This window comes from Diabrotica virgifera, chromosome 5 (genome assembly GCF_917563875.1).
Source record: "Diabrotica virgifera virgifera chromosome 5, PGI_DIABVI_V3a".
Taxonomy (NCBI): Eukaryota; Metazoa; Arthropoda; class Insecta; order Coleoptera; family Chrysomelidae; genus Diabrotica; species Diabrotica virgifera.
Window position 1 is genome coordinate 254,964,246 of NC_065447.1, and position 27,984 is coordinate 254,992,229.

The 27,984-nt window shown below is 33.1% G+C and overlaps 1 protein-coding gene across 1 annotated transcript in view; it reads left to right on the top strand.

Annotated features, from left to right (window-relative positions):
* Window positions 1–13,660: 13,660 nt before the first annotated feature.
* Window positions 13,661–27,984, top strand: part of LOC114326117 (transferrin) — a 48,530-nt gene continuing 34,206 nt past the window's right edge. Inside the window, exon 1 of the mRNA XM_050651139.1 lies at window positions 13,661–13,958. Coding sequence (XP_050507096.1) covers window positions 13,883–13,958 — 76 coding nt within the window. The 5' untranslated portion in view covers window positions 13,661–13,882. The remainder of the gene's footprint in view (window positions 13,959–27,984) is intronic.

Here is a 27,984-nt window from a genome sequence, read left to right on the forward strand (position 1 = left end):
CTCCATAGATAGAGGAGTGAGGCAAGGATGCATCCTGTCCCCGGTGCTGTTTAATATATACTCTGAATGTATCTTCGAGCAAGCGCTGGGAGAACTACAGGAAGGCGTATTAGTCAACGGAGTGCGTCTGAACAACATTAGATATGCCGACGACGCTGTAGTTTTTGCAGACAGTCTAGATGGTTTGCAAAGAATAATGTCGCGCATATCAGATATAAGTAGAGAATACGGACTTGATCTCAATACGAAAAAAACAAAGTATATGGTAGTCAGTAAGCGCGAAATATTAAATACACAGCTTTTGGTTAACCAACAACTAATTGACAGGGTCGACAGCTACGCATACCTTGGTACCAACATAAACAGCCAGTGGGACCACTCAAGTGAAATAAAACAACGCATAGGAAAAGCGAGATCAGCGTTCATAATGATGAAGTCTCTTTTCAGAAGCCACGATTTACCTCTTGCTACCAAAATCTCTATCATCAGATGCTATGTATTTTCTACGTTATTATACGGAGTAGAGGCCTGGACACTTTCCGAGGCTTCTTTGAGAAAACTCGAGGCATTTGAGATGTGGTGTTACAGGCGCATTTTGAGAATTTCGTGGGTGGATCGTGTGACTAATATTGAGGTTCTACGTAGAATAGGCAAGGAATGCGAGATTATTGACATAATCAAAGAGCGCAAACTAGAATATCTTGGCCATGTTATGAGGAATGAACAGAGATATGGCTTGTTGCAACTCATTCTTCAAGGCAAGGTATTTGGAAAGAGAGGACCAGGGAGAAGAAGAATATCTTGGCTTCAAAACCTGAGAAAGTGGTTTAATACATCGACAACCGGACTATTCAGAATAGCAGCAAGCAAAGTTAGGATAGCCATGCTGGTCGCCAACATCCGGAACGGATAGGCACCTTAAGAAGAAGAAGAAGTACATTAGATAGGCATAGTGTCTTTTTATATAAGAATCATAGTTATTATTATGTATCATAATTATTGTGGTTATTATAGCGACCGTAAATTTTTAATTAACAATTCAATTGTTGCTAAACTTTTCATTCAATATCCATCGGCTTCTGGAATTAGAATCTATACGAAAAGATCCTTTATATTATCAAGTTATTTAATTATTGATAAACAATTACTTATCTAAAATTTTAGTTGAAAATTAAAGATTTTGTTGGAAAAAGCCGCATTTTTCGACAAAATCGGGAAAAACACGTTTTATGCAAAACTTAATTACGATGAATTTTTATTTGAGTGTTTTTGGTGTTAAGTTAAAATCTTTATAATTATGGAGCAAAAATTGAAAAAAACACGACTTTCGGGCGCCATTTTGTTAAAAAAAGTAGCACACTATCTGTTTACTTTGCATACCTATATTATTAATATATAGAATCATAAGATTTGATTCCAGCAATAAAATTGCTGGTACATAACTTTTCCCAAAAATGGCCTATTCTCCGATAATCTGCCCAGACTATCCGGTAAACACATGGCAAAATGCATATTGGACGAACATGTGCCAATAGAGCTATTAGCGCATATCCGTGCTAATTTTGTACTGCTAATAAGGTAATTTTTTGCATAATAGCAAACTATGCAAAAATACAAAGATTGTGCTGAGCGGGTCATCTGAACACCTAGTAGAACGCTTAGCGGAACTATGGTGGGACGTCAGGTCGGCTCAGGGCCGTGCGGTGCTATGATGCGGTGAGGCAGCTGCATCAGGCGGCATCACAAGGGGGGCGGCATAATCAGTAAAATCAAAATATAAATTGAGCCATTCAATAAATAAAAATATATATAGGGCCAAGTGTCAGCCGAAAATATTTAACTGGTGAAGGTTTAACAGAACTTATTTTGACAAATTTGGAAAAATTAGTTCTTGATTTAAAACGGCTCCGAGGACAAGGCTATACAGTCGAACCCGCTTATTAGAATACCGGTTAAAAGAATATCCCGGCTTAAAGAATAGAAATTTGAGGTCCCGAAACGTTTATACTAGCAACAAATGATCGGTTATTAGAATATCCCGGTTATAGGAATACTTTTGCTTGGCACGAAGGCTATTCCAATAAGCGGGTTCGACTGTAATAACGGGGTTAATATGAAAGGAATGTAGGGTGTACAAAACAGAATATTTCTTCTACAGAAACAACAACCCTTTTTTGTATTAAACAAGAACTGTGCACTTTTTTCTGGTTTTACAAAGCGTTGAGAAGTTTTGAAAAAAAAACATGTTTCACAACAACACTAAAACCGTTGAGTACTCCAGATGGTTAAGTCGAATAGATTCATCGAAACCTCTAAGATTTCAATTTTGTGAAATATAATATGCTTTATTCGAAATAATAGACGACGTCAACAATGATTCAGAAACTAAACTCAAAGCACGAGTATTAGTAAAAAATATTAAAAATTATAAATTTATATGCGGTGTACTTCTTTGTCATGATATTTTATTTCATATAAATTTAGTCTCGAAGATGTTTTAACATGCAACTATAAATTTGTCAGATTGTGTAAAAATGTTATTAGGAACTATGGAAAAAATGAAAATTTGCTGACAATTTGGCTATGACCAAATGAAAATTACAGAAATTACATGAAATTGCAGAAAATTTTGTAAATAAGTTCCGAATTTCCTGCTGAAAATGAATATTGAGGCAAGAAAAAAATACGTCAATTTGATAAGTAGATCAGCTCTCAATAGAGGAAGATAAATTTAAAGTAAATTTTTTCATCTATATTTAAGACATTGCCTTTAATGCTTTGATTGATCGGTTTTCGCATTTAGAAACTCATAATAAAAATTCTAAATTTTTATATGATATTTTTAAATTGAGGGAAATATAAGAAAAGGGAAAGATGATAAAATACTAGAAAAATACTAGAAAATCTTCATTCAACTTTTCATGGAAAAAGAATCGGATATAGAGGAAAATTATTTTCTAGAAGAATTATTGCATGATTTATCCCAAATGATACCATACTCCATGAAAACTTTTAAGCTATTTGTACCAAAATAACTTAATTTCTTTATACCCAAATATAGTTGTATCACTAAGGCCGATGCCGCAGTGCAGGAAGTTTGCTAGGATGGTGGATGGTAGATACCCACCTGGCGACCATCCAGCTACTTATACCACGAATAACGACGGTAGCCGCAGTGGCCTCCCACTACCATCTGCCCACCCGGTGGTCCGCCAGGCGTCTATCCACTATCCACCCATATCAGTCGTGTTTGATAATCCATCCGGGTAGCCTCGCTATGGATGAAAGCGTAATAAGTGCTGTGTATAAAAGGAGGGCAATTTGGGAGCCAGCAGACCCATTTTGTGACGAAACATAGCTTAAAATATCTGTTTTATTTATTCTTTGCAGTTGCATTAAAAAAAAAATCCAATATTCAAGTCAGGTGAATTTAAAAAACAATTTTTGACTTTAAGTCGATTTTTCTTCACTTTCTGAAAAGTTTAGTGAGTGAGTTTTACCTCTAATATGACGATAAGCTAAAAAACAAACCAAATGTAACGTAACAAATGAAACAAACGATTCCTCAGCAGTCAGTTGGATACTGACTTCTGACTTCATTTCACTCTTTCACTGCGTCCAGGATGCAGCGACCCTCCACCATCCACCTTTAAAATCCACCCTCCAAGCCACCATCTAGCATCCTGCAGTGCGGCATCGGCTTTAGGGACGGTATTATCTGTCCCGATTAAACCCCGGTTAGAGGAATTTTGTCATGCGAGCTGTAGAAAGTACCGGCCCTAAGAATTTTATTAACACTCTCTGTCTCGGTAGCAAGGGCGGATCCAGGGAGGGGGCCATGGGGGCCATGGCCCCCTCCGAGAATAAAAAAAATAGAAATTTAAATATTTGCAAAAACTCATACAGAAGTAAAAAACTGCAACTTGTATTCTGGTATAAAATAGTTTATTTAAAAACTATCTAAAAAGTCATCCAAATGGATTGCAAAATGTTTTCGTTCTAATTCAGAACATCTTCAGTGCATTCTGCAAAGTAGTTAGAAACTAGCACACCATTTAAAGTGGTAACCCCATATAGTCATGTCGCCAGGGGGGGTACAACGGCCTCCTGTATTCAGATGGACTTACCCAAGTTTTTTTATGTATTTTGACTTGTAGAACACGAATTTTTTGGGTAACAGTTGATCCGGATGTCGATAAGATTGTTATAAACCAAGAAGTTGAGGAATCACATAACAGCGATTTCTCGCAAAACAAAACATTTTTTTGTATTTTTTGGGCCATTCTAACCAAAAAATGTTCCTACAATTTTTTTCGTAGGATGCATAGTTTTCGAGATAAACGGGGTTGAACTTTCAAAAAATCGAAAAATTGCAATTTTTGAACCCGAATAACTTTTGATTAAAAAATAAAATAGCAATTCTGCTTACCGCATTTGAAAGTTCAAGTCAAATTATATCGGTTTTAATTATTTGTATTGCTAAAAATTTATTATTTTATTGTTAAAACAAAGCTATAAACACCTAGTGCTTGAGTGATGTTTTCAATGATTTCTCATTTAAAATCAAACGAGTAGGTAGAGGAGATAAGAGTGCAAGCGGGGCTATTTCTACGTAGCATGCATTAAAACGCATGTATTAGGCACGGGAAACACTATGTGTTTATAGCTTTTTTTAACAATCAAAAAATAAATTTGTAGCAATGCAAATATTCAAAACAGATATAATTTGACTCAAACTTTTAAAGCTGGTAAGCAGAATTGCTATTTTATTTTTTATTCAAAGGTTATTCGGGTTCAAAAATTGTAATTTTTCGATTTTTTGAAAGTTCAGCCGCGTTTATCTCGAAAACTATGCATCCTACGAAAAAACTTGTAGGAACATTTTTTGGTTAGAATGACCCAAAAAATACAAAAAAATGTTTTGTTTTGCGAGAAATCGCTGTCATGTAATTCCTCAACTTCTTTGTTTATAACAATCTTATCGACATCCGGATCAACTGTTACCCAAAAAATTCGTATTCTACGGGCCAAAATACATAAAAAAAACTTGGGTAAGTCCATCTGAATTAAGAAGGCCGTTGTACCCCCCCTGGCGACAGGACTAATAATATATGGTTTAAATATGTTATTTTTACAAAACATGTTGACTACAAGTCGATGTTATTAGATATAATAACACATGCTCAAAGGGCAACATGGTTCCCTGCTCGAAAATGTTCCCTTTTTTTTAATATTTACAGTTCAAATGTTTTTAATTTCAAACACATATATGTGTTTAAAAAAACAGGGGATAAATATGTCTTCTGAACTAGAATTCAACAAAAGCAGTAACGGAAGCTTCAAGAATGACATAGGATGTTTTGTAAATCAAAATGTTATGAAATGTTATGTTTTGTAAATCAAAATCGTATGAATTTGCATATTCTGTACACAAAAAAATAAAAAAGGAATGACGAGTTATACTTGGGCCACCAGCACTTAGAATAAAGTTGGTTGGTACTTTCGCACATTCAAAACGGATTGCTTTGCAAGTACCTATTGCGTTTTATTTTTTTAATGAAAAATATAGTCACAATAAAGGGATGACAGCCCAAAGCCTTGTCACAAAACCTTTAACATTTTTCGCACAAACCCATGAAAAAACATCATACCACAAAGAGTGCGTTCAGGTTGGGCTGGATTTTCTCCCGCCCCAAGGCTGGATAAGACTCCCAAACAACACCTATCCACAACATCTTCCCGAGCAACAAACATTAGTAGCACCAGTCAAAATCAATTGATAACATGTTGTGATGAAGAAATAATTGAACAAATAATGAATTAGAGTCAAAGTGTACATTCTTACTCTGCCATATTTAATGAAACGACCGACATATCCCACATAGAACAGCTTTCTCTAAATTTGAGATACATACCCAATAACAACATTCATGAAGAGTTTGTCAAGTTCATTGACGCTTATGAGAACATAAAAATAATTAATGAAAATCAAGAAAGAGGGAAACAATGCCTGACAAGAGAAGCATTGGGAAAATAGTATTAAACGTGTTGAAAGAGCTGCCCTTGGATCCGAAGGAATGTGTAGGAATCGGTACTTACTTTACGATAACTTTACTACTAACGATAAGTTTTGAATGTCTTTATGGCACTCAAAAGTGTGTGAAAAGTATCTTAAAACTCACCATTGTAAGCCTAATTTTTAAAAATTACCCCAGGCCCTTTCACCCCTCCCCAAAAAAGTTCATGGCCCCTCCCTAAAATCGGTCCTGGATCCGCCCTTGCTCGGTAGCTTGGGGAAAGAAGTTTTTCAAAATTAAAAATGATTAAAAACTATTTACGAAGCTCCATAAGACAAACAAAACTAAACAAATTAGCGCTTATTTCAATAGAGTCCTCACTAGCTGCTACTTTAGGCTACACCAATCTGATTGACGAGCTTGCCAAAATTAAAATCAAAAGGATAAAATTGTAATTTTCATAAATGTTATTTAACGTTAATACATATTTTATTTAATTTAAAGTATGTTTTGTTTTTAAAATAAAAGTTTTCGTTCATTTTGTGTAATTTCATTTAATAAAAATAAATACTAATAGTATTTATTAATTAACTAGTTTTGATGGAAAATAAGCCACAATTTTACTAAAAAAATGATTTTATTAACGTTTTGACGTCCGAATCGGATTTTGACGTCGAAACGTTAATAAAATCATTCTTTTTAGTAAAATTGTGGCTTATTTCCCATCAAAACTAGTTAATTACAAAAATGACACAAGAAAATAGCTTCAGAACAACTAGTATTAAGTTTCAATAATATTTATGGAGCGGCATTTAGAAGACTTGCATCATATTGAAAAGATGTACCGCACGGCTCTGGGTCGGCTAGTAGGACGACCAAGGAAGAAGTGGATAGACGAAGTGAAAACCGATAGGTAGGTACTAAAGAGAGCATAATACGTAAGACAGGATAACTGGAGGAGAGCAGCCAGGGATAGAGATAAGATACATGGAGCGGATGCTGGTGGAGGTCATTACCCGACTTGGACATAGGAGAGAGAATAAGATCATTTGCATTTGCACAGGTTTAGATTGTTAGAAGTGACTATGATCTTTAAATTATGCCGCCGATAATTTCCATAAAATATTTTATTATTATAATAAAAACATTAATGGAGAAAATATGCCAACTGACAACTAAAACAAAATTAATGAAAATAATTAGATAATTATCGTGTAATATTAATTAAATGAAATTATTAGTCATTATACAATTAGTTTTTAGTTCAATTATTTTCATTTCTCATTTTTTAAAAACATTTTATTGATCCTCTTTTCTAACAGATTTCTGTATCATATTACATGTTTACTACAAGTATAATTCAGTAGATGGCACTCCATAGTCTGAAATAACAAAATATCAAGTGAACATAATAGGATGGTTCATAATATAAAAATACTTTACCAGGTGGTAATAAATTATGAACTAAATTGTAAATGAAGATTATTTATATTTATTGAATTTTCTTTTAGGACGTGAAAACTATGTACTGTATATTTACTTTATTGTAACACACAGCACAGTCTTGTTAGATTGTTCGCATACTCTATCAAGCTCTATCAAGCTCACGATAAAACTTTTTCCATTACTTATTTTATTATTAATATCTGCTCAATACTAGATCAGCCTGGTCTGAATCGTTATTGATGATCCCCAAAGTTTTCTTCTGTGTACCTATGTTTCGGTTCTTTCTAACAGGATGTTTGCAGGGACTTTGTTCGTGGTATTTAGGAGCATTATATATCCGATGGATTTTGTAATATGTCCCTTCTAGCTTTGTTTCTTTCTTTTACATATTTCAGGAAATCACCATCGAACCATTTTTTTGTTTCTCTCGTTTTGTATCCTAGTATTTCATCTTATACGCTAATAAAAGTTAATTTATTATTTTTCCAAGCAGAGTAAATGTTGTTATAATATTCTGTCTATGTTTTATGTTAGCACTATTTGTATAGCCTTTTGAAATTTCTGCAGTCTCATTGTCTCGCAGAACTCCGGTATTCCATAACGTTGTTGGCTTATTCTTGTGGATTTTTTCGGGAGACGCCATTCTTGTTCTTACCTTCGTTTTTACCAGAAAATGTTTAGTGTCTCCATCCATCCCTCCTACACAGAGAGAAAAAAATTCTTGACAAAAAGAAACTTTATTGATATTTAAGAAAGATCGACTTGGCATATTGCCTAAGAAGTATATCTTTGTATGTAAGATATAATTTTTTTAAATATTTCAAATAAATTCTACTATAGGCAAAGAAATATATCTTAAACATGATTGAACTATCACTTTCTGGCAAACTTCAAACCCATTTATCAGAAAGAAATTACACTTGATGTTAATTAATTTTATTAGTCATAAAAATATATTTTCTACAGATTACAAAACTATTCTTTCTGAGCAATAATATTTCTTAGTAAGGAATATTATTATTTTACTATTAATAATTAATGTATTTAATGTTAAGAAATATATTTCGCAGAGATAAACGTATATTTAGAGTTAAGTTAATATTTCTTGAAAATAAAGTGATATTACATACGGCGAAATAAATCATTGTGTTAAGGTAAAATCATTATTTATTAATAAAACAAGATATAAAACGTTATTATTACATAAAAATATTTTCTCCACTTTTAAACCACTGGCTTCTACACAACAATAAAAGGATGGAGAGGCAAATCCAACTTCCTCAAATTTTCCTTCTTTTGTTAATAGCACTTTTTATATCAGCAATTCATTAAAACAAAATCGTTATGTAGAAAGAGTAAACTTACTTTAATAATATTATTTTATAAAGATAATAATATTTATTTTGACAAATTTAGGAAATAAAAAAAAACAAATACACGGCCCCACATAAGAACTATTAATACTAATAATAATCAATCATATTTAGTTCAAACACAGCATTATTTAACCTATACATCTTTGTTTATTTTTTTCTTTTTGTTAATGAAATATTAATTATTTATCTGTATAATATTAAGTCACACAATAAACATTGTTTAGCTAAAACATTGAAGCAGACATAATAATATGTAATTTTCTTAATTTTTATAATCTAAAAGAGATAACATACCTAATCATTAAGAAATTTTATTACGGGAAAGTATTATTAGTTTATATCTAAGTTATTTAATACGTATTAACTAATTCACGGTTTTCGGCAATAACATTTCTTAACCATAAACATATATTTCTTTTAGACTAACTGATTTCTTTATCTCAAATAAATTAACAGAAAACATCCTCAGCGTTGCACCAGCCATGTTTGATATAGCGTTGTATTGTATATTTTTATAGAAGACGATACATTCAAGAAACCTATTATAGTTGATACATAAGTGTACACATTTTTAAAAAGGTACTTACATGTATGAAGTTTTACCATTTCTGGAAGGCCCCGCAGTTGGTTAATAACTCCTTTCTTAATATTGTTCTGAAGCTATATATTATATCATTCTGTCCCAGTTTTAAATTGTGGCATACTTCCCAGTTAGAATAATAAGCTCCTTTATTTCAGAGTCATCCATCATTATACCTAAAAAGCATATAAAGATACTATTATGTTTCTTTTTTAACCATTCGGATACGCAATAATATTATTATTACATCTTAAATTACTTACTTTACTTTTATTTAATACCTATATATGTACGTACCTTCAAAATATCCGTTAATTTTTATAGAACACCAATAAATCCAAAATTCATCTATATGAACATGAACATATCACGCCATCTTGACAAACACTGACGACTAAATCATAAATAGTTAATCTGCGCAATTCTTTTGTGGAAGAAAATCTCTTTGCAAGTAACATTTCGGCATTAATGACAAAGTTTTTATTTTATGACCACAGTTACTACAGAGGGTATTTCTGAAGAATTATTTCTTGTGGTTTAAAATATTTATTTGATTACAAGAAAATTTCTTGTTCACAAATATAAATATGGATTAACTTAACATTATATTTCTTATAGTGCAAAATATTTGTAGTTTTCAATTTAAGAAATAAAAACTTTAGGATAAGAAAATGAAATGTAACCATTAATGCATTTCTTAGTATTGAAGAAATTATCTGTAATAAATTATTGAGTTGTGTTTAAAAAACTCGTTTCTTTATATGTTAACCGGTATGTTTAAGTTAATAGGATATGTTAACTTTTAAGAAATATTGCTCAAGGAAATCGGTGTTTTAGGAGAAAAGAAATTGTTCTCTCGGTGTACGCTTCTTACATCTAGGCAGTTACTATACATCTAGCATCTACCAGAACATGATCGATCTAGTTTCTGGTGACGCCGTCGTTGGAGACCCACGTTTCTTTGTGCAATTTTTTTGTATTCGAACATTGTTTATTTTAGTAGTAGGTGGTGGGATGCTGCAAAGTCTATTAACCTTGTTCCATTATTAATACTGACATCATGGATACTGTAGCTACCTATTGTTGGTCTGTATACTGCTTCCTTCCCAATCTTTGCATTAAAATCTCCTAAGATAATATGCATGTCCTGTTTGGGTTGATTATTTGTTAGTTCCTCTAGTTTCTCAAAGAAGTTGTCTTTTACTTGTTCTTCCTTTTTTTTCTGTCGATACGTGGGCCACAATTATGGAATATTTATGCAATTGTACTTTTAGTCTGACATAACAGACTTTTCTTGGCTATGGAGCGAGTGCCAAATTGGTGCTCCTGTTTATTTCCTTTGAAAAATATTACAGATCTATTTAATGCCTTCTCCAGTCCATTTTATCTCTTGTGAGTCACTTATGTACATATTTCTGGATTCAAGTTTTTTGACTAGCATAGGTAGGGCTTCTGGACGATATAGTCTTAGTACCCTTGAGGTACCCATATTTATTGTCCTCTGTCGTTTCCTTTGTCTGATCTGATCGATCATATTACGTACAAAATGGGAAGAGACAGAGAACTTTTGATCACCATTAAAAGGAGAAAGAAAGCATATTTGGAGCACATACTTGGAAATGATAAGTACGAGTTGTTGCAGCTGATTATGAAGGGTAAAATCGAAGGAAAAGGGTCTTGGTAGACGACAAATATCCTGGCTAAAAACCATTCGCGACTGGACCGGGTTAAACACTCAGACGCTTTTAACCTTCCGATGACCAACCTTTTTTTGTTACGCGGATGACCAACAGGGGTAAAAAATGACTCGAGGTCTAAAATGACCTGGAATGAATGTTTTCAGCATTTAAATCTTCATTTAACAATACATCCTCGTTTTTTGATACTATTTCATCTTCTATATTATCATCATAAAAATCGCTAGCAGTAACAATTTCCTGTAACTCAGCCTCAGTAAGATATTTGCGGGCCATATCTTATATGTACACAAAATACTAAGAAACTATAATAATATACGCCAGGAAATAATAATAATGACTAACTGTAGCAGGCAGGAATGTCATGATTCGTACATAACAGGCACCACAGTCTAAAAATAGATTTTGATAACGCGCAGTGTAAAACTACTTGGAATTCCACTTAATAGACGGTATTTTACTAAACATCAACTTCAGAATGGTGCTACCGCCGTATACTAAGAATAAGTTGGGTGGATAAAATTACAAATGAAGAAGTAATACGCAGAATAAATAACGAGCCAGAAGTTCTACTGAATATAAAAAAGAGAAAACTTGAATACTTAGGCCACCTGATGAGGGGACAAAAGTACACATTCCTACAAAATATAATGCAAGGAAAAATCCAAGGACGAAGAAATCCAGGCCGTAGAAGAATGTCCTGGATGAGAAATTTGAGAGAGTGGTTTGGCTGTACCACTAACGAATTGTTCAAAACAGCAGTAAATAAAATTAGAATCGCCCTAATGATATCCGATCTCCGATAGGAGAGGCACTCAAAGAAGAAGAAGAACTTCAGAATATATTTTTTATTCGTAAAATATAGGGAATTTTTGAAGTTATACTTCTTTACCGGCGATATGAGGGTGAATTTTTATATGTTACATAAAACCTATGATCCCGGCGCATGCGCATTATAACTTTGTTCTGATTGGATGTTCAAATGACATGTCAAAAATTATTCAATATGACGGCTGTGGTACAGCTGTAGTTTGATTATTTATGGTTGTTGCGTTTTAAAATATGTGTGAAAAGAAACAACAAACAAAAGTTAGTTAATAGTTATAATGCCTTTTTAAATAGTTTTCATATACCTATATTTTTGGACTTTTGGACTATTTTGGACAAGGAAAACTCATTCTAATTTGGTAAGTAGTTTTTATTATAATCATATTGTAATTATACATTTGGATTAGGTTGAAATACAGTAAAGCGTCGATTATCCGAACTAATTGGGGGACATAGGTGTTCGGAAAACCGATTTGTTCGGATAATCGAACTACAATATATTGATACACATTTATAGTCATACATATTTATCCACAAGCGAATAAAAGCCATATTTATATACCTACATATTTATTTATATCTCGATAATGACAACTAGCAACTAAACAAAAAAGTGCAGTAATTTATTTTCTCAAGAATGGGGATTTTAGAGAGAAATCCCAAATTAGGTCCGATTTTTATTTTTAAATTATGATTTTTGGCGTAGATTTATTTATCTAGTAGGTATGTAATGCTTTGATTTACATACTTAATTTGATTACCAACAAAAGTTCTACCAATCTTCATCTAATATATTGTTTTCTTACTGTTTTGTTATATTTTAATATTTTCTTCCACAAAATTTAAACTACATAATTTAATTATATTCAAAACAACTGTCAAACAGTAAAACGTTCAGTTACCCTATTTTTCCACATGACAAATAATGTGGAATTGGACGAGTGAGTCTAGGCTTCGATTACGAATCAAAGCGCCCCGAAAGTCACGGGTTCGATTCCCGATGCAAGTTTTTATTTTTTTATTTTTTTATGCTTTATGATTGTAAGTATATTTGTTATATAATTTTTTTTTCAGAAAATGCGTATTTAAAATTTTTGCCAACAATTATTATCGTTCAGAAATCATTTTTCTTTGTGGCATTTTTCAATGTGTTTGTGTTCGTTTTATTCTTTTATTTTTTAAAATTTTTTGTATTGCCTTAAAAATCACATAATATGTAGTAGAAGTATAACTTCTTACGTGCGTACAAAGTACACACACATTCTTTTTATTTCAAAATATAAGGGTATCTAGAATGATATTAAAGTCAAATAAAAAAATAATGAGTTAAAAATTGAAAATACTTTTGAATTTATTAAAGAAAATATACGCTGGGGTCCAAATTTACCCCCCTTGGTCATCCGAAGGTTAAGAAAAGCAGAAGATTGAGACGAATTTGCAATGGTTATAGCCAACCTTCATGAGTAGAGTCGGCACTAGAGGAAGAAGAAGAGGAAGACGTGTACAGCGATGAATATTATTACTTTTTATTTATTTAAAGAAATCATACTTTAAAAAGTACCAAATCTACACCATTATACAGAAATTATTTATAAACGGATTATATCCATTTCTCTCAATCCCCTCGTAGTATCATTCCGTTTATCATCAAAATCCCATGAGAACCAGCCGCCTCAGGCTCGAATAAACAATAATTCAATGCAAATTGTTTATAATATCATCCAGCAGTACCACTTTATGTTTGACCTCTGATAAATTTGTTGAAGAAAAACCCAACAGACAAGGGAAGTCCGACTGGTCTACATTAGTGTTGTCCTTCAACATAAAGTAGCTGGAGAGGTGATTTTGGTTGACCACGAAGATGAAGTATACATGCTACTAGGTACTAGTTAGTCGGTTTGTTATTGTGGTACTGAAGCGTTGGAGAATAAGAGCGAAATGACCCGTTTGGCGTACTTCAGCACGTGCTGTATAGTGTTTGTAGGTGTTTTGGCAGTGGTTAGCTGTGAGAAATGTGAGTATTAGAATGGTTGTACGCCCCTTTTATTAGTTTTTTGTAATATCTATGAAAGTTGAGTTATGCAAAAAAATAAATGTCACACATTTAAAAAAAATTAATATGAGAAAAAAATTTGTATTCAGAAGAGCACTAAAAATAAATAATGAAATGTTTGTTTTTAAATATAATGAGTACTTTTTAATATTCAATTACATTCATTATCCATCAACCGCAGGTTATTGTATTTTTAGATTTGTTTACATTTAATTGTAAATTATTTTAAATTTTGTTGACTTCCTTTTCTTCCCATATCCTTTTGCTCTCTTTAGGCGTCTGATTAGGATTCTGGTTCGTAACTTTTTGGCTCTTTTGGCATACAGACACAAATCTTATCACAAAGCATAGCCTCTTAATATATTCTATTTGTTAGTGCAGTAGAAAAAGAATACGAAAAAAAAGTGCATAGCTAAAGGTGTTCTTTTTCTTATTCATCTGATCCTTTTCTGGTCCATTTTTGGGCATATGTTTCTCCCAACTACCTCCATAGATCTCTTTCGTAAGGTCTCCTCTGTTGTATTATGTTGCAACGTTGGTCTTTTTAATGTTGTTCTGAAGCTATTTTCTTGTGGCATTTTTACAATTTTAACTATTTATAATGGGAAATAAGCCACAATATTATTAAAAAATGATTTTTATTAACGTTTATACTACTAACATAAACAAAAATGTTGTATGTTAGTAGTATTTTGTATTTTGACAACGGCACCCGATTTGGGCGTCGAAACGTTAATAAAAATCATTTTTTAATAATATTGTGGCTTATTTCCCATTATAAATAGTTAAAGTTGGTCTTTTTGTCTAGCAGTGTGACCTACGAAGCTTCATTTGTGTTTGGTAATGTTTGTTGTAATATCCTTGACTTTTGTTTTTGATCTTACCGTCATCTCAGAAGTATCAGAATTTCTTGGACTTGTTCTATCTCATTGCCAGTTAAACATCTGGGTTCGTCTGTGTTTGTCACTGTTTTTGTTTTGTCATTTTCATTCTTAGACTAACGTTTTGGGAGCTGTCTGTGAGTTCCCCCATCAGAGTTTGTAGTGTCTTTGTCGTCAGCGAATCTGAAGTGGTTTAACCTGTCTCCATTAACGTTGATGCCATGTTATTGGCCGATTTGTAGTTTTGAAGACATTTTAGGACTAGATTAAACAGTTTTTGGCGATATTTAGCCGCCTTGTGGAACTCCTCTCTTAATAGGAATGGGATTTGTATTTTTCGTAATTGTACTATCCTAGTTCCGTTTTAGACAATCTTTGATAGCTCGACTTGTGAGCTAAAAGTAATTTTTACGTAATTTTTGAAGTTATACTTCTTTAGGCACGAGTGTAACAATTTTGATTTTACTGGGCGCATGCGCACACCGACAGTATGGTATAAACGGTATACGGGATCTGATTGGGTGTTAAAATCATCTGTCAATAATTGTTTAATATGGAGATTTTGGATAAACAAATTAATGTTTTGTATATTCACATTAGTTTTTATTGTTGTGATGGCAGAGAAAAAAGTTTATAATTGTAGTGACTTTTTAAATAGTTTTTTAAAGCGACAGGTACGTAATAATTTTAAATGTTTCAGTATCCTAATAAAAAATTTCATAGGTACCTACCTAATTGGAAAATTTAAAAAGAACCTATTTACCAAAATACACAGTATGTAATGCTTTGATTTACATAATTTGATTACCATCAAAATTTCTATCAATATTCACCTAATATATTGTTTTCTTACTCTATGTTTTGTTGTACATATTTTAATATTTCAATTCTAAATAATTTGATTTAATTCAGAACTGTCAAAAGTTTAATCCGTTTAGTTAGTTGATCTTCGCACATGATGACGCATGGTCTCCGTGGGTAAACTTTTAAGGTGAATTAATTTCAATACTAACTGCGCTGATAAGCGGGTTCGAACCCCAATAGAAACATTTATTTTTTTATTTTTTTTTATACATTTTATGATTGTAAGTATATTTATTATATAATTTTATTTTCAGAAAATACGTATTTAGTTAAAATTATCTCCGACAATTATTGTTCAGAAATCATTTGTGGCATTTTTCAATGTGTTTTGTGTGTGTTTTATTCTTTTATTATTTTAATTTTTGGCACTGTTTTAATAAAATTTTTTGAGAAGTAGTAGGTATAAATTAGTTTAATATTTAAATAAAATATAAATAAACTGTTTAAAGTATATTAACTTCGTTGAAATCATATAATAGAAGTATAACTTCTTACGTACGTACAAAGTACACACACATTCTTTTTTTAATAAAAATAATTTTCTCTCTTAAGAGGAAACAGTAGCGATCAACAGGTAGCAAAAACGCGTTCCAAGATTGCGGCTGTAATTTTGAATATTTTTTCGAGATATTTGGCACACATATTCGTAATATAATAAAGAATGGCGGTACAGAGCCCAATTTGAAAAATATATTAATATGTGGAAATTACTCTGTAATTAAATACAATATTAAAAAAACGAGCCTGTACCGCCATTAAGCAGAACAAAAAAATACACTTTCTTCAAATAAACTTTTTTATCCGATGCCTAGATTTTGTGTCATTTTGGAACTACTAATGAAATAATAAATTTTAGTAGTTCCAAAATGACACAATATCTAGGCATCGGATAAAAAAGTTTATTTGAAGAATGTGTATTTTTTTGTTCTTCTTAATGGCGGTACAGGCTCGTTTTTTTAATATTGTATTTAATTACAGAGTAATTTCCACATATTAATATATTTTTTAAATTGGGCTCTGTACCGCCATTCTTTAATATATTACGAATACGTGTGCCAAATATCTCGTAAAAATATTCAAAATTGCAGCCGCAATCTTGGAACGCGTTTTCGCTACCTGTTGATCGCTACTGTTCCACCTTAAACAGAATTTATGTAAATTAAATAATAAGCGTCTATTTTATTTTATATTTCTACAAATTGACATGTAAATCACACTTAAATCAATGCTGTTAAAACCACTGTTTCCTAGAATTATATGTCATTAAGTCATCAAATAGACATTTAGCAAAACCCATATAAGAATAACCAGATCAATTAATTCAAGTTTTAGAATTTTCTTTGGAAAAATCTTACGAAACTACTACTATATTATGTTTAAATATATTAAAAAAAAAACTAAACTCTAATATTATTTTCTATCTCAGGGATTTTTAACTAAGGTGGGCTATCTTTAAAAAATAAAACTAAGTATTTGTGACATATCGAATTTTTGTATTTGCTTGAAAATCCTTTCGATGTCATTGGGAATATAATATGGTTCTACTGTCCGCAGCGGCTTTACTGGGTGGCGCGCAACCAAAATGTCCAGTTTTCTATGACTGTGTCTCATAGATTGAGGCTTCGTAATATTATGATTGATCGTAAGTTGAATTTCAACCTGAGATACAAGATGCTGAAGTGTTACGTTTGGCTTGTTGTCTTGTATGGAACGGAAGCATGGACAGCTCCATTAACAAACTTGAAGTCTTTGAAATGTGGTGCATGCGACGAATGCTTAGAATATTAGGAAAGGACAGAGTCAGAAATGAGGAAGTATTAAGAAGAGCCACCTTCAGGATAAGAAGACTGCATACTTAGGGCACATATTACAGGAAGAACGATACACTTTTCAGCAACTGGTATTCGAAGAAAAGATAGAGGGTAACAGGGGTTTAGGACGGAAAAAGATGTCATGGCTGCGTAATATTGCCATTGAATAGGAATATACAGCTATGAAATGCTTCGCAATGCTGCTAAAATCAGAATAATTTAATCCTGACTATCTAATATCTCACCTGACAAGACAATGTACGGTTAGACGGAGAGGCAGTGTTGAAAAATCTATTTGAATTTACTAAAGCTAGATTTTTCACAGTTGATTACGGTGATTGTGTAGAGAAACATACTGCGGTCGGTCAAGCGAGACGTAGAACAGGGGTTACTGAGAGGGTATCAAAGTTGCTTTCCTACGAAGGTAATTATTTCCATTTACTAAGGCTTAAAATCAGTACACACATTCTAAATTAAATATAAATAAAAGTTATTATAGTCGGTCAGCTGTATGACGGGACAGAGCCGGTCGGCCGGCCGCAATAGTCGATTGAGGAAATGAAGCATTTTGACTCGCAATTTTTTCGTCCAGCACGGATTTACTTGAAATTTTCACAGAAGGTAGGAAATAGTCCAAGGATAATTTTCTATATCATGCCGATATCGTACGCTAAAACCTTGGGGGGTGGTTGCCACCCCATCTGGAGGGTGGGAATTTTTTATTACATTTTAATCATGTAATTCGATAGAAAATGTGATTCTAAGAAAAAAATGTTTTTTACATTTTCTTCGTAAAACTAATATTTTTCGAGCTATTCGCGCTTGAAAATAACAGTTTTTCTACGAAGAGGGTTTTTTGAGAATACCTCGAAAAATATTTTATACATTTTTGGCGACAAAAAGTTTCTTCAAAAATGATTTTGTAGGATTTTGAAAGAGCTATAAGACTGTGTAAATTAAATTCCGTAAGATTCCTTAGTTTTTAATTGGGGCGGGTTTAAAGGGCTCGAATAAGGGGGTGTTTGTTGGTAAATAGAGGTTTAAACAGCTATAACTGGCTAACTGTTTACTGTAATGAAAATCTATGCAAAGAGTAATTTTAATCATTAAAAAAGCTACAATTTAGTAATTTTTAATTTTTTTCGTATCTTTAGTATTTTCGGAGATATTTTGAAGTAAAAAGTAAAAAATACCAAATTGCAAAAAATCAATTTTTCTTTAAACTCCAATTCTTCCAAAATTAGGCATTTTAAATAGGTCAAACTCCTTGAGTGTATTTATAATATAAATATAAAAGGAACTACAGAAAGGTGAAAACCAATTTTGAATTAGGAAGGTACTTAGGGGGTTGTTTTCACTGATTTTTTCGTAGAGAAAGGCAGGTACCGATATTTTTTTGATTATAAGTCGCTTAATTTTTATGCTAGAAATTTTTTATATTATTTTTTTGAAAGGTCTAATTGTATACTTGAAAAAAGATTATTTAAGTTTTCCTCGAAAAATGCAAATATTTCCCATTATTTGGCTTTGAATATTTCAAATTATGCATTTGAAGAAAAGAGCTAACATTTAACATGCCGTATCTCGGTTTGTATTGGCCTTAAATATATTATAGTAAAAGAATTTGATTTTTGTTACTAAAATATACAATTTCGATATCTACAGTTTTTTGATTAAATGCATATTTTTCGAGGTATTCTCAAAAAACCGTCTAAAAAGTCGATTTTTTCCTCGAAAAACTGTTATTTTCAAGCGCGAATAACTCGAAAAATATTAGTTTTACGAAAAAAATGTAAAAAACATTTTTTTCTTAAAATTCCTTTTTCCATAGAATAACATGGTTAAAATGTAATGAAAAATTCCCGCCCCCGAGATGGGGTGGCAACCAGCCCTAGGTTTTAGCGTATGATAGCGGCATGATATATAAAATGATCTTTGGACTATTCCCTACCTTCTGTAAAAATTTCAAGTAAATCCATGCTGAACGAATAAATTGCGAGCCAAAATGCTTCGTTTCCTCAATCCACTGTTGCGGCCGACCGACCGGATCTGTCCCGTCATACAGCTGACCGACTATAATAACTTTTATTTGTATTTAATTTAGAACGTGTGTACTGATTTTCAGCCTTAGTAAATGGAAATAATTACCTTCGTAGGAAAGCAACTTTGATACCCTCTCAGTAACCCCTGTTCTACATTTCACTTGAAATACCGACCGCAGTATGTTTCTCTACACACTCACAGTAATCATCTGTGAAAAATCTAGCTTTAGTAAATTCAAATAAATTTTTCAGCGCTGCCTCTTGGTCTAGGTGTACACCTAGACAGAAATGCACGGCACCTTAAGAAGAAGAGGCTCATAGATCAGGCTGAATTGGACCGATGACATGAGTTGTATTGGCACTGGCAATAATAGTTACGGACAGGGCCCCCGCTACCATATGTGCAAAGTGTGCAATGCACACGGGCGTCATCCTTTAGGGGCGCCAAAACCCAGGGTCAAAAATTGAAAAGTAATTTGCAAAAAAAATAAAAGTTAATTTTAAAACAAAAGTTGAGAAATTAAATAGGATTAGGTATAAATACACACGAAACATATTTAAATTAAGTGACAGCGATCTTTTAAAACGTTGTTTTGTTCTTGAAGCAGGATAATAAGGATAGGTATAGACTCCAAATATTTGTTTAATGCAATTAAAAAGTTATTTTCATTACCTGATGATACTGAGCCCTTAAGTATTTTACAATATATATTTGAAAACAATTTAATCTTCAACCTTCCAAACGTAAACATTTCACTAAGAATTCTTTTGACATTACCTGTATCTTTAGCTGCTGACGAGAGATATTTTTCAAAGTTAAAAATCATTTGGACAATGCTTCAAGACCGATTGCCTGAGGTCTAGCAACATTAGCAATTGAACAAGAAATTTTTAATGGTATAAATGTTAAGAGATGTAATTGATGAATTTGCAACAGCAATGTCTCAGAAAATATCGCTACTACAATAGCTATTTTTTATTTTTCTATTGTAGCTATAGCCCAGTAAATGGATGTAAAATACGGCGATACCGTCTAATTTTCAGGGTGACCAACAAATTGCACGAAAATTTGGATGTAGGTTCTACTCTTAACCTCCACTTCAAAGTTGGACTTTGTCATTGGTTGCTTTTGCTTGGGAGGTGAATAAAACCCCTTCTCGGTGGTGAAAAAATATAGGTTTAAAAGTTATTTGGTGAGTTATTTTCGAGTAAAAATGTTTATTTATAACAAAAAAAATATTTTAGACGGCTTTTCGTAAATAACTCAAAAACTAAGCATTTTATCGAAAAATATTCTATTGTTATCAAAAATGTAGCTTATAAAAAAACGAAAAAAATGGTGTATTCTAGGTGACCTACCTTCTAAACAGTAAATAAATAAACATGAACTGAAATGCCTAAGGGGCGCCAAAATCCTTTTTTGCACACAGGCGCCATCAACCCTTACGGGGGCCCTGGTTACGGAAGTGCTCATGGCCTCGATTTTTGATCCTTCGCTTCGTTATCGAACCTATTCGTTTTGTATCTGTTTAGTATACGAAGCGAATACGTTCGATAACGAAGCGAAGGGTCAAAAATCGAGGCCCAGAAGAGTTAAAAATCGCAAGCTTGAATATTTTGACCAAGTTATGCGAGACCCAGAGGGATGTAATATACCTACTCCATTTAATAATATAAGGCAAGGTAGACGGAAGAAGAGGGCCTAACCGAAGAAGAACGTCATGGCTTAGAAATCTGACAGAATGGTTTAACAGATCCTCTGCTATCGGCGGAGCTACCGTCAACAAAATTACTATAGACAATTTGATAGACAACGCTCGATAATCGAGCACGGCACATGAAGAAGAAGAGAAATAAAAGAGTGAAAATATATTAGATTTTTCTGTATTCATTTAAAAAGTTAAACTAATTAAAACTGCAATAAATTTTTGTTATTGTAATGTAAGAGCAATTTGAATACAATTATTATTCTAAATATAGACAGTAGTGTTGACAATTTAATTTAAATTTAATGTCTCTTTGTTGATTTGCAAAGGCTATCTTTGTTTATCGGTAAATAGTTGTTGGTGTATCAGTTGGTTCGGTGATAAACTGTTGTTTGTTACCATTTTAAGAATTTCCTTGATAATTAATGAAAACAAAACAATGTTAATTTCTAAAATATATTATTATCCTTTAAATACCTGCCTTCACAACGCCAATATTCCAACAGACTGGAACAATGATACTATGATTCTATTACACAAAGCAGGAGACAAAGCCAATTTAGAGAATTACAGACCGATTAGCCTCCTCAGCCATTTATATAAGTTATTTACACGAATAATAGTTAAGAGAATGCAAAGAAAGTTAGAGACTTATCAACCAAGAGAACAGGCAGGATTCCGAAAAAGTTACGGAACAAATGACCATCTACAAAGTATAAAAACCCTAATAGAGAAAATAGTGGAATACAATAAACCTCTAGTTCTAGTTTTTATCGATTTTCATAAAGCCTTTGACACAGTTGAGCTTAGCAAAATATTACAGGCGCTTAAAGAGTGCAGGCTAGATTAGAGGTATACAAAATTATTACACAAAATATACTTACAGGCAACAACCACTGTCAAATTACATACTAACAGTAATCGCATAAAAATAGAACGGGGGGTTAGACAAGGAGACCCAATGTCACCTAAACTTTTTAGTACGGTCTTAGAACATGTTTTAAGAGTTTGGATTGGATGACAAAGGGAATAAAAATAGATGGAGAATACCTAAACAACTTACGCTTCGCCGATGATATAGTCATAGTAGCTGAGGATCTAGGTATGGCAAGAGAGATCGTACAAGAACTCGTTGTGGCTACAGAAAATGTAGGTTTAAATATAAACATCTCGAAAACAAAAATAATGACAAATTTGGTACCCAACCAGAACATCAGTATTGTCGGGAAGGAAATAGAACTCGTAGATAGATATAAATACCTGGGACATGAAATTACGATTGGCAGGGATAACCAGACTCATGAGCTGAAGAGAAGAATAGGTCTTGGGTGGGCAGCATTTGGAAAACTGAGAGAAACTTTTAAAAGTTAGTTGCCCACATGCCTAAAGAGAAAGGTATTTGATCAGTGCGTCCTCCCAGTCTTGACGTACGGATCAGAAACACTCACCTTAACAAAAGCCTCGGCTACCAAACTAAGAGTCACGCAGAGAAGAATGGAGCGGTCAATGTTAGGAATAACTCTGCGAGACAAAATCAGAAACGAAGAAATCAGGAGAAGAACAAAGGTGACTGACGTCATCGAGAGGATAGCCAGGTTGAAGTGGAGATGGGCAGGACACATAGCCAGAATGACAGATGGGCGATGGACGAAGAGGTTATTGGAATGGAGGCCAACAGAAGACAAGAGAAGCGTCGGTCGACCGCCTACAAGATGGACTTACGACTTAAGAAAGGTAAATAAAAACTGGATGAGAGCGGCGCAGGATAGATGGGGTTGGAAACGAGGGGAGGAGGCCTATGTTCAGCAGTGGACTTTTGAGGCTGGATGATGATAATTATTTATATACAAATAGATTTTGGGATAATTATTAGAATCTACATGAAATATTCACGAATTTGGTGCATTTTCCGACCTTTTTCCATGTGGTTGCTGGTCTTTCTCGTTTTCGTTTTAATGTGGGACATTAAAACGCTTTTTTTGGGATTTGTCTCTCCTCCGTTCGTTTTACGTGTCCTTACCATACTAGCAATCATTTTTCGATGTCGTTTCGATGATTGTTCTTTGTATTCCTATCTTCTTGCTGACCTCCTCCAAAAATTCAAATCAGCGGCTAGTTATTTATCGTTGTACTTTTTGGTTAATTCCCCAACTTCAGCTCCATAAGTTAATACCGGTTTTAATACAGTGTTTAAATTCGTTTTTTATTTCCTGTTCTTATATTTCTTTGGCCACAGTACCGAATTAATCGCTCCTGTCACGTGTCTTCCCTTTAGCATCCTTTCTTTAATATTTTCTTCGTTTTGTCCTGTACTCGCTAATTTTATTTCCAGATATACATATCCATTACAGCTTGCATTGTCTCCTGTTCTAGGCTCAGGTTCTCCGTTTCTTCCTTTCCTACGCATAGATATTGTGTTTTTTGATATTTACCCCCAGACTCCATTTTCTATATTCCTGTAATATACCCTATTCCACGAACATACGACTGTATAGGATTATCTCGACAACTAATATTTTATTGTGCAAAATATGAAGAACGAAAGTAAATTGCAAATTACATTGTTGTTTATTGGAATAATTATTAGAGCCATTTACTTTCGTACTTCGTATGTTGTACACTAAAATATCCGTTGTCACGATAATCCAAAACAGTCGTATATTCGTGGAATGAACCATATAGTCTCCTTATCATATATTCAAGACCTTCCTTGTCCTGTGCAATTAAAATTTGGTCATACAGCAGAGTATCGTATCTCCTATCGGTAGTCCCATTTCATTCCACTTCTTCTTCCACTGTCACAGGGGCCAGGGCTTCATCAATATAATATATTATATGTTAAATAATACTGGCGATACACAGCATTCTTGCCTTAGTCCTTTAGTGACCAGGAAACTTTTTTATATTTCATTTCCAGTTTTAATGGTGGATGCCGAGTTTCTATATAATAGTTAAAGTTTAAATAAATTATCTTTAAAAAGCTTAAGAATGTAGTCAATGAGGAATACTATCATCAATGAGGAAATTTGGTGCTCCACTTGGAAGAACCACACATAAAAACCCACACTTGTGAAGGTCGAAGGTAAATTTTTCTTTGCTTGAACGAGCACGTACAATATTTATTTCAATGATTGTATACATGGAGTTTCCTCTTACATTTGTATTATCTTATATTTCAATAACACACTCCCATGCCATGTGTTTTTTAATCATATATAGTTAATAAATCAAATAATGATACAAAGTAGGTACAAATTAACCATATTTGTAAATGTTAAGTGTATTGAAATTAATGCCCAGATTATTACAAACCTCTAATGCAACGCTTAAGAGGAAATAGAAGCATTTATTATATATTTAGTTTCAAGGTTTGTTAACTAATAAATGTTTATTGGTAAAATTGGTGAGACGATAAATATAGCAACAAAATGACGATTTATTATCTTATACAGTTTCTAGCTAAAATCATTTCTTTTTATTATCGTCAATTCTTATAATATTTTTAAACATTTCTAAAACTGTTTTTGTTGCTATGAATAAAAGTTTACCATTACTGACATTTTAATACATAAATTCTTAAAGTCTTGCCAATCAGTTTATTTATATGAAAAGTACAGTCCAAGTAAGGAACGCATTAACCCTTATCCGGGCAACATATTTTATTTACATAACCGGGCAACCCGGGTCCGTTGGGCCCACCACTGTTCTTGAATGTACCAACATATATTTTTCTAATATTCTTTTTTGATTTTTTATTAAAGTTGAATTTAAATTGCCTAGATTAAAAAAAGGTGCTATTATAGTATGCGGTCTACCTCGAGGGTGCTTAAACTTAACTGGCTTTGAATATACTGCCTTGAAAGGACACCCTCCTCGATACGGAACCAGTTGCTCATCTACCGTTATATTTTTTCCTGGTAAATAGTGTATTTCTCAAAGTTTTGGTTAACTTGATTCCACACATCGCGTATTGCTGCTAATTTGTCATTCCTTCTTCCTTCAGACCTCGTGTTCTTATCGTCAAATCGAACTAATCTTAGCAAATTTTTGAATCCTTTTAACCCCATGCCAGCTTTAAATATAGTAGGTCCATAAAACTTACTCCAAAGTATATCTACATTAAAGATGTTGGCACTCAGGTGCCCTGCTGTTATTAGTAGTCAAATAAAGGCATATAACTCTGTAGAGTCGCAATATTTCCAGTTCCCTATCCCCAGGACCTTTTCGGTTTCTTTATTTGTACACTTCACTATTTTGTTCACAATTTTTTCGTCCACAAACAAATAAAAGGAATCAACAGGATCATCGGGGAACTTATAGCTACACATTCTTCTTCATTATCACTCAATACTACTTGCTGATCATCCTCTTCACTTGCTTCCGAAAGATAATCTTCAATCTCAGAGTCACTTTCAATGCCACCTACTTCCAAGGGCGGATCCAGGGAGGGGGCCATGGGGGCGATGGCCCCCTCCGAGAATTTAGAATAATATAAATTTAAATATTTGCAGTTCAAATGTTTTTAATTTCAAACACATAAATATATGTACAAAACAGGGGATAAATACGTTTTCTGGACTAGAATTGAAAAAAAGAAGTAACGGAGAAGCTTCAGGAATGACTTTTGGGTTTTTTATAAATCAAAATGTTGATAATTTTACAGAGTGCCAATTGTTAGAACGATCTTGACAGCCATCAAAATCGTATAAATTTCCATATTCTATACACACAAAGAATAAAAAAGAAGTGAAGCGTTACTTGGGTCACTAGCACTTAGAACAAAGGAGTTGGTTGGTATTTTCGCACAGTCAAAAGGAATTGTTTTACAAATATTGCGTTTCATTTTTCTAATGAAAAATATGGTCACAATAATGGGATGACAGCCCAAAGCCTTGTCACGAAACCTTTAACATCTTTCGTCAAACTCATGTGCCAAGACGGAGTCATATAAACCGATGAAAAAACATCATACCACAAGGAGTGAGTTTAGGTTGAGCTGGATTTTCTAAAAAGTTATCGCAACTCTCAAAAGTCAATCATTACCCAGTTGGACTCGCAGAGGTCTAAACAGAAACAAAAAATAAAGAAAGACTACGACCAATAGTAGGGTCTATAGTGTTCTTATGTCTACAAAATATTCCTCTGAGAGACCATCGTGATGATGGCCTTATGCTTCTGGACGAAGATGCTGGACCTAGGAAAGAGAGGAATTGCTGTGGTACGAAGGCAAAACCCGATATGTCAAAAATTATCGATTTTTCGTTTTTAATGCCAATATGTACATTGAGCGATGAAGAATGTGATGACAAAACCCTACATGGCTAAACGCATCCATGTAACCAGTAGATAATAAAATTGTTTCCGATATGTACACTATTACAACAACACCGCGAACTTTTGAACTCATCTGCTGCAAAATCACGTTTTTTGACATATCGGGTTTTGCCTTAGCACCACAGTGTTAAGGTTTAAAATCGCATCAGGAGATAAGAGTCTTAAATAACACCTATCCACGGCATCTTCCTGAGCAACATCATTAGTAGCAGCAGTCAAAATCAATTAATAACAATTGTTGTGGTGAAGAAATAATTGAACAAATAATATTTGACGAAACGACTGACGTATCCCACGTGGAACAACTTTCTCTAAATTTGGGATACATACACAATAACAACATTCGTGAAGACTTTGTCAAATTCATTGACGCTTATGAGAACTTAAAAATAATTAGTGAAAATCAAGAAAGAGGGAAAAAACAAGGCCTGGCAGGAGAAGCATTGGAAAAAATAGTATTAAACTTGTTGAAAGAACTGCACTTGGATCCGAAGAAATGTGTATGAGTCGGTACTATGGCAGGAATGGTGTGTTTTAAGGCACTTCTCAAAGTGTGTGAAAAGTGACTTAAAACTCACCATTGTAACCCTAATTTTTAAAAATTACCTCCCGTACTTCTGGTACTCCTACCCAAAAAAAGTTTATGGCCCCTCCCGAAAATCGGTCCTGGATCCGCCCTTGCCTACTTCAGGAGATTCTTCATCATCGGAGTCCCATAAATTATTAGCAATATCTTGCAGTTCTGCAGCTGATAATGGATTTCGGGACATTTTATTCGCACTATGTACTTTCACTGTAATTCAATCTAATTATAAGAGCTTAGTTGTAGACACTAACATCGATATCAAACGACTGATAGCAGATGCATTATTTATTTCAGAATATGTATAGGTACCTACCTAACAATATTATTGCATTTCAACAATGATTATCAGTTTTTAAAATTCATTTAGAATAGATATAACACCTATTGTAGGCATCTCTTTGATGTTCAAATCAAAGAGATGATTACATTTTTTGTTACACGTTTAGACTTTATTATTGGATTTCAGGAATCACAAAAGTCGTTTAGATAATCCACAAAAACATTACCTGACTGCCAGATTAACTTCTGTAACAAAGATTTAGATTTTATGTATAAATACAAATAGGGTCCGATGGGCCTGTGTTGCCCCTTTACGTGACAAAATTTTTTCGACGCAATAATTTCAAAAACGATAATGAATATTTTGAATAGCTCATGACTACGTTGCAGTAAACATACTTATAAATAAATTCAGTGATGCATAAAATTCAATAAAATTTTTTTATCAGTTTATGATAAAAGAATTGACGTCTCGGGCCCGTTG